Here is a 17,227-nt window from a genome sequence, read left to right as displayed (position 1 = left end):
ACCACCACCACCAGCCTGAACCGTTGATACAAGGCAGGATGGATCCATGCTTTCATGTTGTTGACGCCAAATTCTGACCCTACCATCCGAATGTCGCAGCAGAAATCGAGACTCATCAGACCAGGCAACGTTTTTCCAATCTTCTACTGTCCAATTTTGATGAGCTTGTGCAAATTGTAGCCTCAGTTTCCTGTTCTTAGCTGAAAGGAGTGGCACCCGGTGTGGTCTTCTGCTGCTGTAGCCCATCTGCCTCAAAGTTGGACGTACTGTGCGTTCAGAGATGCTCTTCTGCCTACCTTGGTTGTAACGGGTGGCGATTTGAGTCACTGTTGCCTTTCTATCAGCTCGAACCAGTCTGCCCATTCTCCTCTGACCTCTGGCATCAACAAGGCATTTCCGCCCACAGAACTGCCGCTCACTGGATGTTTTTTCTTTTTCGGACCATTCTCTGTAAACCCTAGAGATGGTTGTGCGTGAAAATCCCAGTAGATCAGCAGTTTCTGAAATACTCAGACCAGCCCTTCTGGCACCAACAACCATGCCACGTTCAAAGGCACTCAAATCACCTTTCTTCCCCATACTGATGCTCGGGAGAACTGCAGGAGATTGTCTTGACCATGTCTACATGCCTAAATGCACTGAGTTGCCGCCATGTGATTGGCTGATTAGAAATTAAGTGTTAACGAGCAGTTGGACAGGTGTACCTAATAAAGTGGCCGGTGAGTGTATATATAGTAGAAACACATAGAATGGACACCTGTCTCCTCGCCCTGTACACGTCTCCTGTGTTTGCTCACACTGATATGTCAATACTACAGAACTGGTGTGACATGTACTAAGCAGGTGGAGTGGCTGTTACTGCTGCAGTGATAATAATAAAGTGCAGAACTCCACCTGGATACATGGGGGGGGGGGCACACGGGGTAGTAGGGTCTCTCTGCATTGTCCCTGACTTATTGTGGGGTCACTGCACTTCAGGACTTGTTGTATTTGGGGTTGTCCTCCAGATCACAGTAGGACATGTTTGCATTGAAGTACAGGGGTTGTATATGATGCCTAATCCTTTATTGTCTCCCTATGATAATGTAATGGCTTGTCTGCAGTAACCCTTTCCTGTCTCTCCGCAGGTCAGCTGGTGAAGATGCTGCTCTACACTGAGGTCACTCGCTACCTGGACTTCAAAGTCGTCGAAGGAAGTTTTGTGTACAAAGGAGGCAAAATCTACAAAGTCCCATCAACCGAGACCGAGGCCCTGGCCTCCAGTAAGTAAACACCAGGACAGGACCTGCGCGTTATGTGTCATGTCCTGTCTGTTCTACTGTCATAGGAACCTGTGGACTAGTGTATGATACCTACAGCTCCTCCTATGTCAGACTGTAATCTCATACTTGTATATTTGTTTGCAGATCTCATGGGGATGTTCGAGAAACGTCGCTTCCGTAAGTTTTTGGTCTTTGTGGCTAATTTTGATGAGAATGACTCCAAGACCTTTGAAGGAGTAGATCCAAAAAGCACGAACATGCGAGATGTGTACAAGAAATTTGACTTGGGGCAGGACGTCATCGATTTCACCGGCCACGCCCTGGCGCTGTACAGAACTGACGAGTAAGTGGAATAGTCTGTACATGCTCCGTACATGGAGGAATCACTATGGACCTGTATTACTCCATGACATCGGGGAGTTCTTGAGAATCAGATTCTCTATTAGCGCCGTCATATACAATAGTTTGGGTTCAGGACCCAGAGGGTTGAAGTGTATACATTTCAGAGTATAAGCTTGATCTAAGTATTTTCCATTCTTAGTTATTTGGATCAGCCATGTCTGGAAACCATCAATCGTATCAAACTCTACAGCGAGTCCCTGGCCAGATACGGAAAGAGCCCCTATCTGTACCCTCTGTATGGACTGGGGGAACTGCCGCAAGGATTCGCCAGGTGAGAAAATCCTAAAGTTATTTGTTTTAGAAACTTTTCCACTTGCAATTTTTTTCTACGCTGCAATGTTTGAGCTGCAAGGTTGTGAATACAGATCCCATCTGACCAAAAAACAAGTGAGTAACATTAAATAATTTAGAGACATTGGGGCTCATTTACATACCCAGTCCAGTCGCGATCCAGCAATTCGGCGCAAATCGGAAATCGTTGGGAATCGCGCGATTCGGACCCTTAGTAAATGATCCCCATTGGGCCACATTTATCAAAACTAGTGCAATCTGTACTATTTGCAGTTTGCGGAAGATTCCGTCTTTATGAATCTGGCGCCCCCGGCATTGCTCCTGCAGAATGCACTTTTTTTTTTTTGGTGCACTTTCTTCCTGCTGCAGAATTGAGTGGCACGTCAGTAATAAATGTGGCAAATCTCCGACTAAGCAGTAACAGCCCCTTTACGTGCACATTTTTTCTGTCTTGTCGGACACAGAGCAGCCGCGACACAAAACTGATGCAGATACTTCATAAATACATGTATAAGCAGTTTGTTTTCAGTGCAAACTCAGACAGAAAACACTTTAATAAATGTGGTCCCTTGTGTCAGACGAAACCATCTGAGATGCAGAAATACCATGTATGGACCAGTGACGTGATTTCCATGATGACCTTGGGTCCCCATTGCTACTACATTGGGAATTCCTACAGGACTCTGGTATTGAACCGTTATAACCTTTCCAGTATCAAAAAAGTATAGAAGTACCAATGGATCCTGCATCTGTACTTCCTAACAAGAAGTTACTGAGGAGTAAAGTTTTATAGAATGTCTATGGAGAAGGGAGCGCTGCAGGGAGTCACAGCTGCTGGGTGTCCATCCAGACTTACAAGTCGCTTACCTCTCGTCTTCATCTTCATATGCACACACTGGACTTCTTATATCTACAAAATATGTGGAATATCAATTCACTTTTTAATTGTCCTGTTTCTTTCGTTATGGGGTTTTTAAGGTTTTGTTCCAGTCTTGTAGTTGAATGATATTGATGCCCGGCACTTCCCTATCTCCTGTACAGGCTCAGTGCTATCTATGGGGGGACGTACATGTTAAACAAGTGTGTGGATGAAATAGTCATGGAGAAAGGAAAAGTTGTTGGAGTAAAGTCAGAGGGCGAGGTAAGTTCTTATGTAATATCAGGTAGATGTGCGGGCTGGTATGTGGGGCGGGTAGGATTCCGGACAATGGTGGTCACTGCTACCAAGCACTTCATGTTCTGTTTCCTACTAAGGTGGCACGTTGTAAGCAGCTGATCTGTGACCCCAGCTATGTTCCTGACCGGGTCCGCAAGGCTGGACAGGTGATCCGGGTCATCTGCATCCTGAGCCATCCCATCAAGAACACCAATGATGCCAACTCTTGCCAAATTATCATTCCACAGAATCAGGTCAACAGGAAGTCAGGTGAGCTGAGGATGTCATGTAACATGGCCGATCACTGGCATGGAGGAATCTGGGGATGTTATTTGGAAGACTTCAGTAAAAACGTGTTAACCTGCCGGCGCTGGATCCATCTTTTTCCTTTATACATTGTTATACGTAACATGACAAGCAGTGATCTTAACCCTGTGTACATCTGCCCCTATAGATATTTACGTCTGCATGATCTCATATGCCCACAACGTGGCGGCACAAGGAAAGTACATCGCTATCGTCAGCACCACAGTAGAGACGGCTGAGCCGGAGAAGGAGATTGAGCCGGCGCTGGAGCTCTTGGAGCCTATAGATCAGAAGTAAGGACACTACATGGCTTAGTCAATGGCTGGATCATATGGGGAAAACGCATTTATTCTGAAAGTAAACTCCTAAATTTGTCATAGTACATGTGAATGTACCCTAAAGAGAGAATGGCGGGACTGTTCTTTGTAGCTTTTGAGGGAGTGTATGTAATATTATCTGACTACATTTACTATTTCTTATTACAGGTTTGTTGCTATCAGTGATTTGTATGAGTCAACTGAAGACGGCTCAGAAAGTCAGGTAAGTGCCTGCTACAAGAATGGTCCGAGGCTGGTGGCACACGAACATGCTGAGTTCATGGAAACGTAAACCTATGTTGGTCAGATGCCATTGTACAACCACAGTTCATTGTGAAATATGATGCCAGGAGCCCCTGCTTGGTGGCCAAACTAAAGTTATTATAATTACTGCTGCTATTCAGCCAACAGGCCAGGACTCGCTCTATTATATTTCACTGTGATACAAGCACTCCTGTTCCCTGCACTGTACTCGGTCTATGGAATCCAACCTCCAGATGGCACAGTCTCCATGGACTGGACATGGTCGTCTACGGGGGAGATCAGGAGGGTCATATTTCAGAGTATACAGCACGATTCCAGTGGACTGGATTGGTATAAAAAAATGGGCTTGGGCTTTAGAATCTGTAGCATGTTCATCATTGCTGCAAATTACAGGGGAAGATGAAGCATCAAAATGTTAATTTGCATATTAATATAATGAATTTTTCTCTGCATCCAGGCCACAAATTTCCTCACATGTCACCAAGGGGTCTTCAGATCTTATAAGGAATAATCTTAACTATTGCACATGTGAATTGGGACCTTCAGCATTGATATACAGTGTACACAGCACCAGTGTAGCTCTGAAACCCCATCACATTGGAGCACCCATACACCCACGGTCCAGGGGACATGCATCACGTGGCTGGGGGGTGCGCTCAGGGATTTTACGTTGCTCATATCATCAGTATTACGTTCTCTCTATAACAGGTCTTCTGCTCCCGCTCCTACGATGCCACCACACACTTCGAGACCACGTGCAACGACATCAAAGATATCTACAAGCGAATGACTGGAACAGACTTTGATTTCGAGAACATGAAGCGCAAGCAGAACGACGTTTACGGGGAAGAAGACCAGTGAATGGGGGGATGGGTGCGCTGGATCGGGGGTGGGGGGGTTAGCAGTAAGGTACAACTGATAAATAACTAGGGTTTTGTGGAAAGGAGGAAGGTTTAGACAAGCATGTCAGGGGAATCATGTCTTGTAAAACAGCTGGAAATGGAAGAGGCAATGTAAGGGTGGGAACAAATAGCTAAAGCTTCCATATTCCCTTTTATCCTCATGATTCCAGGTTAACTTTTTAAGTCTTGGGCTAACACTGGTGGAGCTCAACTCTACAGAGTGCGGTGCGGTCCGGCATCTCAGCCAGGCCCCACAGTCCTTGTCGAAACGTTTACATTGCTAGTGCATCTTCACCCGAACATTCCCACGTAGTGTCACAAGCCAAAATGTATGACAGATGCAGGTCCCATAGGTCACACATATTCTTCCCACAGTAGTGGGGGTCCATTATACACATATATCATAAGGCTCAGTACTCGGGGATAACAGTTTCAATGATTCCAGAGGTGAAAGCTGGAACTCTACAGGGAAAATGAATCTCCAGATCTCGGTCCTACTGCCAGGGACTAAGACATCTTGTAGCGTGCCTTCAGGAGAGACTCCTCCAGAACATTGGGTAGAGTAGTAAGTGTCTAGAGCCCCTTAAACGGGAGGTCCCTTAGCAAAATTTAGTCTCTGCTTGTTTGCAATTGTACATTCCGGAGCCCATGTTGTAGCCGCTATAAGGTAGGTCCTTAGGGTTCACATTGGGGGGGGGGATTTCATATCGAGCTTCTCCGTACCATCAGGTTGTAGATGTCACAATCCGTCGCTGCTCCGTCATTGCTTAACGTTGTCCTTCATCCCCCAGTGTTTCTCTAACAAGTGGCTTAAAAAGTTACACTAAATTTATTATCTTCCTAATTTATTTAACTTATTAATGGCCGGGTCACAAGCCATGCTTATTACACGGAGAGTCATGAGAAGTGCGCTCAAATAACAATCGCTTCGGATTACTATGAGCATTTCTCCTCCTTCATGGGGAGAATAATTGGGGTCCGCTCACATTTCTATGACGCAGCACCACATACAGAGCTACACTACATACAGCGCTGCACTCAAGTATGGCGTCTTTTATTCACGTGTATTTCCTGTCGCTAGTAAGGGCAATGTAAAGAATAAATCCATTCCAGCCATGGGACATGGGAGAGGTCAGATCCATCTGTCTGGTGACCCTGGGCCAGAATCATCCTTACATGGGTCTGTCAGCGTATGCTCCGAGTACCCCACCCCCATCCAGTCGTAACACTAAACAGTTAAAGGTCCTTGTCTTCAATCATGAATATTATATAATGGAATATTTGATAATCATGTATGGAAGTAACATATGGGGTACACGGTAAGAAAAAGCTGGAGAAGAGCCCTCCCCGAGTGTTGTGGTGAAGGGGGGTCATCACAGACGATGGATCATGTCCCACAGGGGGTTTCAGTGTAAACTATGTCACCTATATTGTGTTCACTGTAGACTTTGGATCTTGTCCCTTGTCGGTGTAGAGTGTGCACCTCATCTCCTGTGGTGGTCACTGTATGAAATGGACCCTGTGTCTGGTGGTGGTTACATGACATTATGAACCCTGTGTCTGATCACATGACATCATTGACCCAATGTCTGATGGTGGTCATGTGACATCACGGACCATGTGTCTGGTGGTGGTCATGTGACATCATGGACCATGTTTCTGGTGGTGGTCATGTGACATCATGGACCATGTTTCTGGTGGTGGTCATGTGACATCATGGACCCTGTGTCTGGTGGTGGTCATGTGACATCATGGACCCTGTGTCTGGTGGTGGTCATGTGACATCGCGGACCATGTGTCTGGTGGTGGTCATGTGACATCATGGACCCTGTGTCTGATCACATGACATCATTGACCCTGTGGTGGTGGTCATGTGACATCACTGACCCTGTGTCTGGTGGTGGTCACATGACATCATTGACCCTTTGTCTGGTGGTGGTCACATGACATTATTGACCCTTTGTCTGGTGGTGGTCATGTGACATCACGGACCCTGTGTCTGGTGGTAGTCATGTGACATCATGGACCCTGTGTCTGGTGGTGGTCACATGACATCATTGACCCTTTGTCTGGTGGTGGTCATGTGACATCACGGACCCGGTGTCTTATCGGTCATATGACATGATGGACCCTGTGGGTGGTGGTGGTCACATGACATGACAGACCCTGTGGGTGGTGATGGGCTCCATCAGGTACAAGGTTTATGTTCTATGGTGACCACCACACAGACTGTGGTTCCTTCTGGTGTGGTGGGCTTCTTCCAGATACGACTTCCTCCCCTCTGCTGTCTGTACTATTTCATTTGAACCTTTGGTTCTCCTCTTTGATCTCTATTTATCGGCTTTTTTGCATTGTCTGCCCCCTCCCTCTATAAAATACAGATCTTCTCACTAGTAGATATTATTAATTTACTGTGTTTGACATAAACAATATCAATTAAAAATGTTGTGGAAATGTCTGTGTCCTGTGCTTCCTTTTTTTTTTTTAAATAATGAGAGTTTTATTGATATTTTTGACAACGCGTTTCAACAGTATATCGGTGTCTTCATCAGGTCAGAGACTGCAGGAGGGGAGGGTCCTGCAGGAGGGGTGGCAGAGGTAGCCGGGGTCCTGGAGTCTGAGTGTCGGCACCGCAATATTTGTCCTTTTCTCACGCTTGCATCTTTTTTATTTTTGCGGGCGCAGCTTTGGAATCCTGACACTTTTTTCCTGCTCTTTTTTGGCTCATACTCAAATTCAGAGGAATGTGTGCACCCAAAGGGGCACGGGAGAGGATGAGGGGGTGAGCGCTGCTGACCCCCTGCCCCTCTCCATAGTGATGCATGGCGCCGTCTTCCGGTGAAAGATAAGACATGACCCATCTTTCTCCCAGGTGCCGTGTGCCCATTGCCGGCCTCTGGGGGACGTATATCTGACATATAAACGTCGACCCTATATACGTCCCCCAACAGCCGTCTGAATGCAGCCTTAGGCTACATTCACACTACAGTATGGGGGACGTATATGCGGCCGATATACGTCCCCCATACACTTCTATGGGCTCACGGCCCTGTACGGGAGCGGTACGGTGCAGCACACGTGCGGCACTGTACCGCTCCGTAGCCCGGGGAAAAATAGGACATGTCCTATCTTTCCCCGTATTACGGCGCCGTGCGCCATTACTTCCTATGGTGAAGGGCGGGGGTGAGCTGCCATGTGCCCGCCGTGCTACGGTGCGGCGGGCTCACGGCAGTGTGGATTCAGCCTTAGAGTAGCAAAAAACTGGTCTAGGGAGTTTTCTTTCACCATTATGAATGTGGAGACAGTTCTAAACCTTTTCGGTCTTGCGTCAATTCATTAACCTCTTGCTCCACAATCTAAGTCTTAGTCTCTTCCTATTATCAGGATATTATATACCAATACATTATAGGTACAGATTTTGCATTGGGGACTTGTAACCAATGTTTAGATATCTGACTGCTGTGATCACAGAAATCTGGCGAATGGTTTGTCTGTACCGGACAGATTCACACTGGGATATTCAGGAATACCTGTCACCTCTCCATATGACCAACCTCCTATCCAGACCGGAGCTTCAGTTCCATCTTATACATTGCAATGTAATACCACACATGGCCACTATGTAGTGCTTGACATTGGGGCACATTTACTTCCACTAATCCGGAATGTCCGACGAGGATTCGGAGCTGCCGTGATTCACTAAGATCGTGCGTCCAATTTCCTGCATGTGTCGCTTCCCCGCTGAGGTCCGCCGGAGTTCACCTTCTTCTTCCCGGTGCATGCGAGTGCTTGGCTTGCGACACAATTTGATTTTTAAATTCCGTGGTTTGTCCGAATCAGTCGGGTTGTCCGATGGCCACGCCCCCAATTTGTGTCGCGTGAAAGCCGGCGCTGATGCGCTATAATCCAATCACATGCGCCAAAAACCCAGGGCAATTCAGTGCAAAACCGAAAAATGTGGGAAACCCGACGGAAATGCGTCCAACGGACCCTTAGTTAATGTGCCCCACTGCATTTGCTAAAGAGTGAAGATCCAGCAGGATTTATCATCAAAATTAAAGTCAAAGCAAAGCTGTTCAGCGTATTCCTTCCACAGCTGGTGGCGTATGTGACCCCCTCATACACACGCACACTTGGCTCGGCTGAAGTTTGGCAGATGTTGACCCTCCTTGAGAGCGGGAGGTGGGGGACCCTTCACCACCTTGGGAGGAGACATGGGGTCCCACACTCACATATAGGTGGCGGTTCAGACTACTTAAATGTGTACAATTCTACTAAACAGAATATAGACCCTATAGAGGCTTCTATGGAGGTGCCATTATTTGGGGACTGAGATTAGTTAGTGTGACATATTGTTGTAGTCCAGTGATGTAGTTTTCAGGTACAGGATTGGAGTTTGCTTAATCATGTTCTGATATAACCCAACTAATTCTACACAAAGATTTTGCTTTAAGTGTAAAACAAGGCAGCACAGGTTTGGCCATTGCTGTGGAACTACAAGTCTCATCATGGTGATAAAGCATCTTTAGCCTACAGTTGGTCTACCACAAAATGGCGCCCGTTATGCGGACAGTTCCAGGCAGCGAGTCTTTCCCTCTAGTTCCCGCGCTGGGCGGCGCTGGCTGATGACGTCAGCTGTTTCCAGAAGCTCCGGGCTGTAGTGTAGCAGCGGTTCGTTGTGGTCGTGGTCTGCGGTATCGGTGGAGCTCACTGTGTGAACATGGCGCAATACAAGGGGGCGGCCAGCGAGGCCGGGAGAGCCATGCAGCTGATGAAGAAACGGGAGAAGCAACGGGAACAACTGGAGCAGATGAAGCAGAAGATCGCGGAGGTGAGGCCATGCTGGGGGTTGTAGTTCACACACAGCTGCAGCACCTCAGTTTGCTGTCAGTGACTGGAAGCATTCAGGTGACGAAACCTATTCCAGACTAAGGCGCTGTTCACACCTGACTGTGACTAACGCTGAAATAGAGCGCTGCGGATGTGACTGTAGCCGTAGCCTGTTCACAGCTGAGGTTTCTGTACAGTGTCTCTGCAGTAAACACAGGATGTTGCCCAAAGCTCCAGGCCTGTACCCTGTGCAGGACCCCCGACCCCCCCAGAATGTCATCCGTCATGTAGTCCGAGCGACTCCTCCATTATAGACGAATATTACCAGTACACATGTCCCCTGCACAGGGTTATAGTTCTGATATTAGGAAACCTCTCTATAAATAATACAATCATTTCCTTTATTAATCTTTTCTCTTACAGGAGAATGTGGTTAAAGCAAATATTAACAAGAAATTCTCTGCACATTATGACGCGGTGGAGGCCGAGCTCAAGTCCAGCACCGTGGGTGAGTATAGAGCAGCAATGGCAGTACCCCAGGACATCATGGAAGAGCTGATGTTACTGGGATAGACTGTGGCCTCTCCAGCACCCATGGGTGATTATAGAGCAGGACTGTTAGTACACCAGGACATCATGGAGGAGCTGATGTTACTGGGATAGACTGTGGCCTCTCCAGCACCCATGGGTGATTATAGAGCAGGACGGTCAGTACACCAGGACATCATGGAGGAGCTGATGTTACTGGGATAGACCACGGCCTCTCCAACACCCATGGGTGATTATAGAGCAGGACTGTCAGTACACCAGGACATCATGGAGGAGCTGATGTTACTGGATAGACCACAGCCAGTCCAGCACCCATGGGTGAGTATAGAGCAGGACTGGCAGTACTTCAGGGCATCATGGAGAAGCTGATGATACTTGGTTAGACGGCAGACATGAAGAACTTATACAATGTTACGATCCATACCACACTGTGATGTGATCCAGAATCTCCCACGTAAGTCTGATTTCCTACCCGTTCGTTCTGGGGGTCATCTGCATTATGTATAAAACAATTCCTTTAAAGGAAACCTACCACTTGAAGTGGCAGGTATAAGAGGGAACTACCAAGCACCAGCTCACCCTGAGTTCCCACTTTTTAAACTGTATGGCCGAAGCTGCTTCGGCGCAGGGAGGTACACGCTCGGCGCACCATGCGCGCGACCGTGGCCGCAGCTCTCCTTCACTTCCTATGTAGCCGCGTGCACGGTCGCGCGCATGGTGCGCCGAGCGCGTACCTCCGTGCGCCGAAGCAGCTTCGGCCATACAGTTTAAAAAGTGTTTTAAACCGCGATACTGCGGTTTAAAACGCTAACAAAAATAAGCTCCGGCACCAGCTCACCCTGAGCTGGTGCTCGGTATTTCCTTCTTATACCTGCCACTACAAGTGGTAGGTTTCCTTTAATCCAATGCTCTCAGACTGTGACAGCTCAGCTGCTGCAAACTAAAACTCCCAGAATGCCCCTGCAGCTGGAGATCCCCAGGTTCAGAGACCACACACTTATATTGGACTCTCTACCCCCACAGATGAGATGTATACATTAGTTGTTAACAGAATATCTCATCATCCAGCGACTCTCCCATAGATACCGGATTACAGAATGGTTCAGTGTTTTCTAATTGTTCCACTCGGAGTGAAGCTCGGATCACAGATGTTGTGTTTGTGTCTTGCAGGTTTGGTGACGCTTAATGACATGAAAGCTAAACAGGAGGCGCTGGTGAAGGAGAGGGAGAAGCAGCTGGCCAAGAAGGAGCAATTCAAGGATCTCCAGCTGTAAGGAGAGCGCATGGTGGTGGCTATTTATTCCCTTAATCTGGCATCTGACAGTCCAGCACAGAGCTGATATTTACTATGACATATTAATGGTCAAAACCAGGAGGATGTTTTATGGATAATCCGACATCTCTCATCTCCGATTATAGTCCCTGCCATCATCACTGCTCTTCTGGATGTTCTGATCATTTGTGGTTCCTTCCTCACAGGAAGCTGGAAAAACAGAGGGAACGAGAGCGGAAGAAAGAGCAGAAGAGGAAGATCGCCAGCTTGTCCTTCAATGTTGATGACGATGAGGAAGACGAGGATGATGATGATGAGGAGGAAGAGGATGAAGATGATGATGAAGGTGATATGGATGAGGATGAGCTTGAAAAGGAGGGTAAGTGCAAATATATGAGCATGATATAAGTACAGCATAGCCCCTATATCCCAGGTACCCGGAAATCTGATAATCCAACACTTGTTATTGTAAATATGTCAGGTATAGAATAAAGTGATCATCTGGCACTTACTATGATGTGGAATTACAGGGAATAAAGTATTTTCTTTAAAATCTTTTTCCACTCCATATGATGATTTTTTGCTTCATTTTTTCTTCCAGTGCTTCCCAAGAAGAAGAAGAAGCTGGGAAAGAACCCCGATGTAGACACCAGCTTCCTGCCGGACAGGGATCGCGAGGTAGAGTGCTGCTCCATCTCTTGTGATGACTTAAAAGGGGTTTTTTTCTTGTTTTTATTTAAAGGGCATCTCCCACCAGGATGAAGGACTGAATGTAAATGAGCATGAGGGGCTCCAGGCTCCCTAGGTGTAAATGGAGTCTGGAGCCCCTCAAACTCATTTGCATACAGTCTTGCATCCTGGGGGTAGTTGCCCTTTAAGGCAGGTATTCCCTATTTAATGGACATTGATTTAAATGTCTCATCACTGGGGACAAGCTCTATTCAATATACTTCACCCAGAAAGTGTGCATGTGATTTACAGATCAGCAGGGATCTCATCCACACACTGCAGTCTCTTGACTCAGCAGATTCCAGGATTCCCCTTGAAGTTTCCAATATAGAGATATACACCATAAGTTCTGTTACATGACAACATGCAGGATGCATCAGCTTCATGGTTCTCTACTCTCATTATCAGGAAGAAGAGAACCGGCTGCGAGAGGAGCTCAGACAGGAGTGGGAGCGCAAGCAAGAAAAGATCAAGAGTAAGTGTGCACATGGAGGGTGATGGATGACGTGATGGCTATACATGCAGCCACTGACCCCTTCTCTCCGCAGGTGAGGAGATAGAGATCACATTCAGCTACTGGGATGGATCAGGACATCGCAGAACGGTGAAGGTAAGAGACCACCATCCCCTATAACAGTATCCTGGCCATGCACACAGATTCTCTGTCCAGCCAAGTGTGCATGTTGTTTCATTGGGTATAGAGGAATAACTAGTTATCAGTAATCTCTGATTACCTATTATGAGAACAAAGGATTGGGCATCTTAAAATCCAACATGACCGTCCCTGACCATCCCATGACCACAAAATGTGCTGGTTGTGATTCTGGACAACCCAATACACAAACGGAGGCCGGTTCTGTTGAAATAGTTGGGGCTAATATCGATATGTTATATGGCGAACTTTATATTTTTTGTAAGTTAATATTTTTTTTGGAAAATTTCTACTGGTTGTTGGTGGATGAGATTCTTTGCCATATTTGAAATCCAAGTAACCTCCCAGCAGAGGGTTTGTTACAGTTGATGTCAGTCTCATTTATCAAAACTGTCTAGTTGATCAAGGCAACCAATCAGGGCTCAGCTTCTATTTTATATACTGCTGTGTTAAAATGAAAGCTGAGCTCTGATTGGTTGTTATGAGCAACTAGAACGGTTTTGCTCTCGGACACTTTTGCTGAATTTTCCCCAAATGTCTCAGATTGGACTGGAAACAACAGTAACATTCACAGGTGAGAAGTTCAGGTTTTCAGTATCTGGAAATAACAGACATTTTCCAGTGACTGACAGCAAGCAGAGGTGTTGAAAAATAATGATTGGGCTGAAATGCAAACGCTTATACTAAAGTTTGAGAAGAAATTTGCTACAGAAAGTTCTACTGTATTAACTGTTTGTATCATTGTAGATGAAGAAAGGGAACACCATGCAGCAGTTCCTCCAGAAAGCCCTGGAGATCCTGCGGAAGGACTTCAGCGAGCTCAGGTGAGGGGTCATACGTCACAGGTTACTTGTCTCGTGACCTAGAAACTGTCTATATAGGAGCGAGCAGAGATTCTGCCTTCCTCGTGTGGAGCTCCAGAAGTCTCTGAGATGCTGGGAGTTGGAGTTTCACATCAGTTAAAGGAGTTGGCCAGGATATTAGGTAATTTACTAATATACATCTATTAATAGTTCTCCTCCGCTTTCTTGATATGTCAAGCAAATCCTCCTGTCATTTACCTCATCAGCCAGAGATTTCTGTCCATAAAATGGTCGCAGTCGGGGGTCTAATCTGATATCTAACTGTCCATGAGCAATCGCCCTGCCAGGACCTTATAATAGTATTCATGAATATAAGATCAAGGTAGTGGCAGGGCAATTGTACATGGACAGATCACACAACCCTCCATCTGTAGCCATTTTATGGACAGGAATGTCTGGCTGCTTAGGTAAGAGACAGAAGGTTTCACTTTTTTTCTTCATTAATAGAACATGCGGTGAAGTGGGCAACCCCTTTAAGGAGCCGTAGACTTGAGGCTACTGTTGACCAGCAGAGGTCGGCACACACCTAGCGGTTTTATGCCGTTACGGTGCCCCACATGCCCCCATCTGATGCCCCCAGGATAGTATGGGCGTCCTTACAACGCTGCATGTTATGTTGCATGATCCGGTATCTGCATGGGCGTCGTACAGCTCAACACCTGATGTAGTCTGTGATTGTGTCCCATAATGGTCACTTAAGCCAGAGGGGGACCTGATACCCCATTCCTATGTAACACGTGGTCCTCCTCCAGGTCGGCGGGTGTGGAGCAGCTCATGTACATCAAGGAAGATCTCATCATCCCACATGTGAGTATATTGCCTCTTCCGCTGGGTATATTGGTTTATATATCCCATTATATCAGAAATATTGATTTCATTAACCCTTTCACTCCAGATGTGTAATGGTTTGGGAGGGATGCTGCAGTGCCCCCCTTGCTTCTAGTCCTGTCTTACGTTTTCCGCTTTCTTCCTCTATCCACCCAGCATCACAGTTTTTATGATTTTATTGTGACGAAGGCGAGAGGTAAAAGTGGTGAGTACTGAATATGGTCTTTCTTCTTATACTTTCGTTTCTGTCTGGTCTTGTAGATGGTTGGATGTTGTGGGGCTGCGCTTTGTCCATACCCCAGGAGGGTCCGTGCTGCTGTGTCATGTCACTTCTCTCCTTTAACTTCTCAGCCCTTTGTTACTACTTGTCTCATGTGCCCACCATGTTAGCCCCTGTCTCGCCCGCATATAACTGGCTTCTATTCTTCCGCAGGACCTCTGTTTAACTTTGATGTGCATGAAGACGTCCGCCTGCTGAGTGATGCCACCGTGGAGAAGGATGAGGTGAGCGGTTATTACACCAGAGGTCCCCAACCGCCGGTCCGCGGACCAGGACCGGGCCGTTGGAGTTTATCAGCTAGCTCCGTGGCCCTGTGCCTGGTCAGAGCTCACTCTGTGTGGATTTATAATGTTTTCTGCCATAGCCGTGACAGCTCGCAGCTCCCGGCAGAGAACATTATGCAGGACGGGGTGGGGCGGGGGGTGGGTGGGTGCAGGAAAACAAGCCCAGTGCTCCCACTGATTCAGGGAAATAAGCCTGGTGCTCCCACTCATTCTGAACCTATGGTAAGTTGAATCACATTCTCATTATAAATGTCATAATTATATGATAAGTATGCACTAAGCTCCACCCCTCCATAACCCCACCCCATATGACCAAATCCCCGCCCCCACCGGGCCATGGGAAACTGGTCTAGCTTAAAGCCTGGTGCAAAAAAGGTTGGGGACCTCTGGATTACACCATGTAAAGTGATGGCATGTTATACCCCCTACTTATTGGGGCAGATGTAGTATATGCCATGACCTTACAAGATAGGAAGCGCCTAGGAGCATTATTATGTTCAGGGTCAGGGGACACCTCCTCCATTGTTCTCTCCTTTCAGTCTCACGCAGGGAAGGTCGTCCTCCGTAGCTGGTACGAGAAGAACAAGCACATCTTTCCAGCAAGTAGATGGGAGCCCTACGATCCAGAGAAGAAGTGGGATAAGTACACGGTAAGTACACCCCATCCTCCCACCATAACCTCAGCATTGCTGTATGCTGCTCCCGAGCGTTCTGGATTGCTGCCAGTGAATGGAAACCTGCGTTACTTGGATACAGAGACAGAAAATGTCCTTATCATGTCTGCTTGAAACAAGCTCATGGCTAGGCACAAGAAGAAATACAGGACCGGTTTCTATTCACTGATTGCAAGCAGAGAAAAAAAGAAAAACTTGGACACTTTACACTGAACATTCCATTGTCAGATGCTCACATTCTTCTCTACTTATTCCCTCCAGATCCGGTGATTGCCCACAAGGATGACCTGTATTGTTCCATCGCTACTCTGCATGTAACAAGCTTCCTGATTGGACAGAAGTGTTACTTTGTGTTCTTATGGGATCATGTACATATTGTTGTAATTACCGTGATGTTTTCTATGTGTGGACAGGGCACAGAATAAATCCTCTACTGTGTTCTCCATCCTGTGTCCTGTTTAATTTATCGGCTGCTTCAGTGTCTGCCCAGAAACCATTTACTGTATAGTCATCTTATTAACCCCTTATTAACATCTCTGAATGTCCTATTGCGGGAGGGGGAGTATTAATAGGGCTCATGAGGGAATCCAAATGTTGGGGGACGCATGGGTGCTGCCCTCTGGGAGCGACGATCGGTTGCCAAGACCCCAGGCCTGTCTTTAGGCAGCATATGTAATAGTCTGTGAGTAACAGTAATTCCCATATACTACAATACAGCAGTGTTGCAGTATATGGTGGGAGTGATCAGGCCCCCTGGGGTTCAGGTACACTTGGGGGGTCTAAAAATACAGTAAAGAAAATTTACAAAAAACTAAGTTCAAATCACCCGCCTGATAAATGTAAAAAGTAAAATCATTAACATGTGGGGTATTGCTGCATCCAAAAATACCCAATCTATCAAAATATAAAAACGGTTATTCCGGGTAATGAAACCCATAATGGAAAATAGTGTCCAAATGTCAGAATCGCCATTTTTTGGCCATTTTGCATCACATAAAATTTAGAACATTAAGTGATTAAACGGTTGTACACTCCACAAAATGATAACAATGAAAATGTTACCTCGTTGCGCAAAAAATGACACATTACACAGCTCCGTGCCCCAAAGGATGAAAAAGTTATTGGCGTCAGAACTGGGCAAAATTAATGTTTTTTTTTAAATTTGATTTCATTTTTTGTAATCTATTAAAACATAATAAAACCTCTATCAATTTGGTATCGCTGTGATCACACCAAACCAAAGAATACAATTTAAAGTGTCATTTGGAGCGCACAGTGCAAGTTGTAAAAACGGAGAGGATGGGGCACATTTACTAAGGGTCCTAATCGCGTTTTTCCATCGGGTCCTCCGATTTTACCGTTTTG

General features: G+C 46.4%; 2 protein-coding genes across 2 annotated transcripts in view; both read left to right on the top strand.

Moving 5' to 3' along the window:
• The window catches only part of GDI1 (GDP dissociation inhibitor 1), a 31,932-nt gene extending 24,578 nt beyond the window's left edge, over positions 1 to 7,354 (top strand). The window contains exons 4-11 of the mRNA XM_072124937.1: positions 1,128 to 1,262; positions 1,407 to 1,605; positions 1,804 to 1,935; positions 2,997 to 3,096; positions 3,210 to 3,381; positions 3,566 to 3,710; positions 3,903 to 3,957; positions 4,707 to 7,354. Of these exons, the coding sequence (XP_071981038.1) occupies positions 1,128 to 1,262; positions 1,407 to 1,605; positions 1,804 to 1,935; positions 2,997 to 3,096; positions 3,210 to 3,381; positions 3,566 to 3,710; positions 3,903 to 3,957; positions 4,707 to 4,859 (1,091 nt within the window). The 3' untranslated portion in view covers positions 4,860 to 7,354. The remainder of the gene's footprint in view (positions 1 to 1,127; positions 1,263 to 1,406; positions 1,606 to 1,803; positions 1,936 to 2,996; positions 3,097 to 3,209; positions 3,382 to 3,565; positions 3,711 to 3,902; positions 3,958 to 4,706) is intronic.
• A 2,149-nt stretch (positions 7,355 to 9,503) lies between these two features.
• Positions 9,504 to 16,307, top strand: FAM50A (family with sequence similarity 50 member A). The gene is made up of 13 exons (XM_072124936.1): positions 9,504 to 9,731; positions 10,154 to 10,238; positions 11,450 to 11,549; positions 11,759 to 11,931; positions 12,154 to 12,230; positions 12,690 to 12,756; positions 12,830 to 12,891; positions 13,681 to 13,757; positions 14,549 to 14,603; positions 14,781 to 14,829; positions 15,058 to 15,128; positions 15,728 to 15,838; positions 16,124 to 16,307. The coding sequence occupies exons 1-13, from the start codon at positions 9,621 to 9,623 to the stop codon at positions 16,130 to 16,132; spliced, it is 1,047 nt and encodes a 348-aa protein (XP_071981037.1). The 5' UTR covers positions 9,504 to 9,620; the 3' UTR covers positions 16,133 to 16,307.
• The last annotated feature ends 920 nt before the right edge of the window (positions 16,308 to 17,227 follow it).

Source organism: Engystomops pustulosus, chromosome 9, assembly GCF_040894005.1.
Source record: "Engystomops pustulosus chromosome 9, aEngPut4.maternal, whole genome shotgun sequence".
Classification (NCBI taxonomy): Eukaryota; Metazoa; Chordata; class Amphibia; order Anura; family Leptodactylidae; genus Engystomops; species Engystomops pustulosus.
The sequence above is the reverse complement of the archived record's forward strand: the minus strand, read 5'-3'. Positions and strand labels throughout refer to the sequence as shown.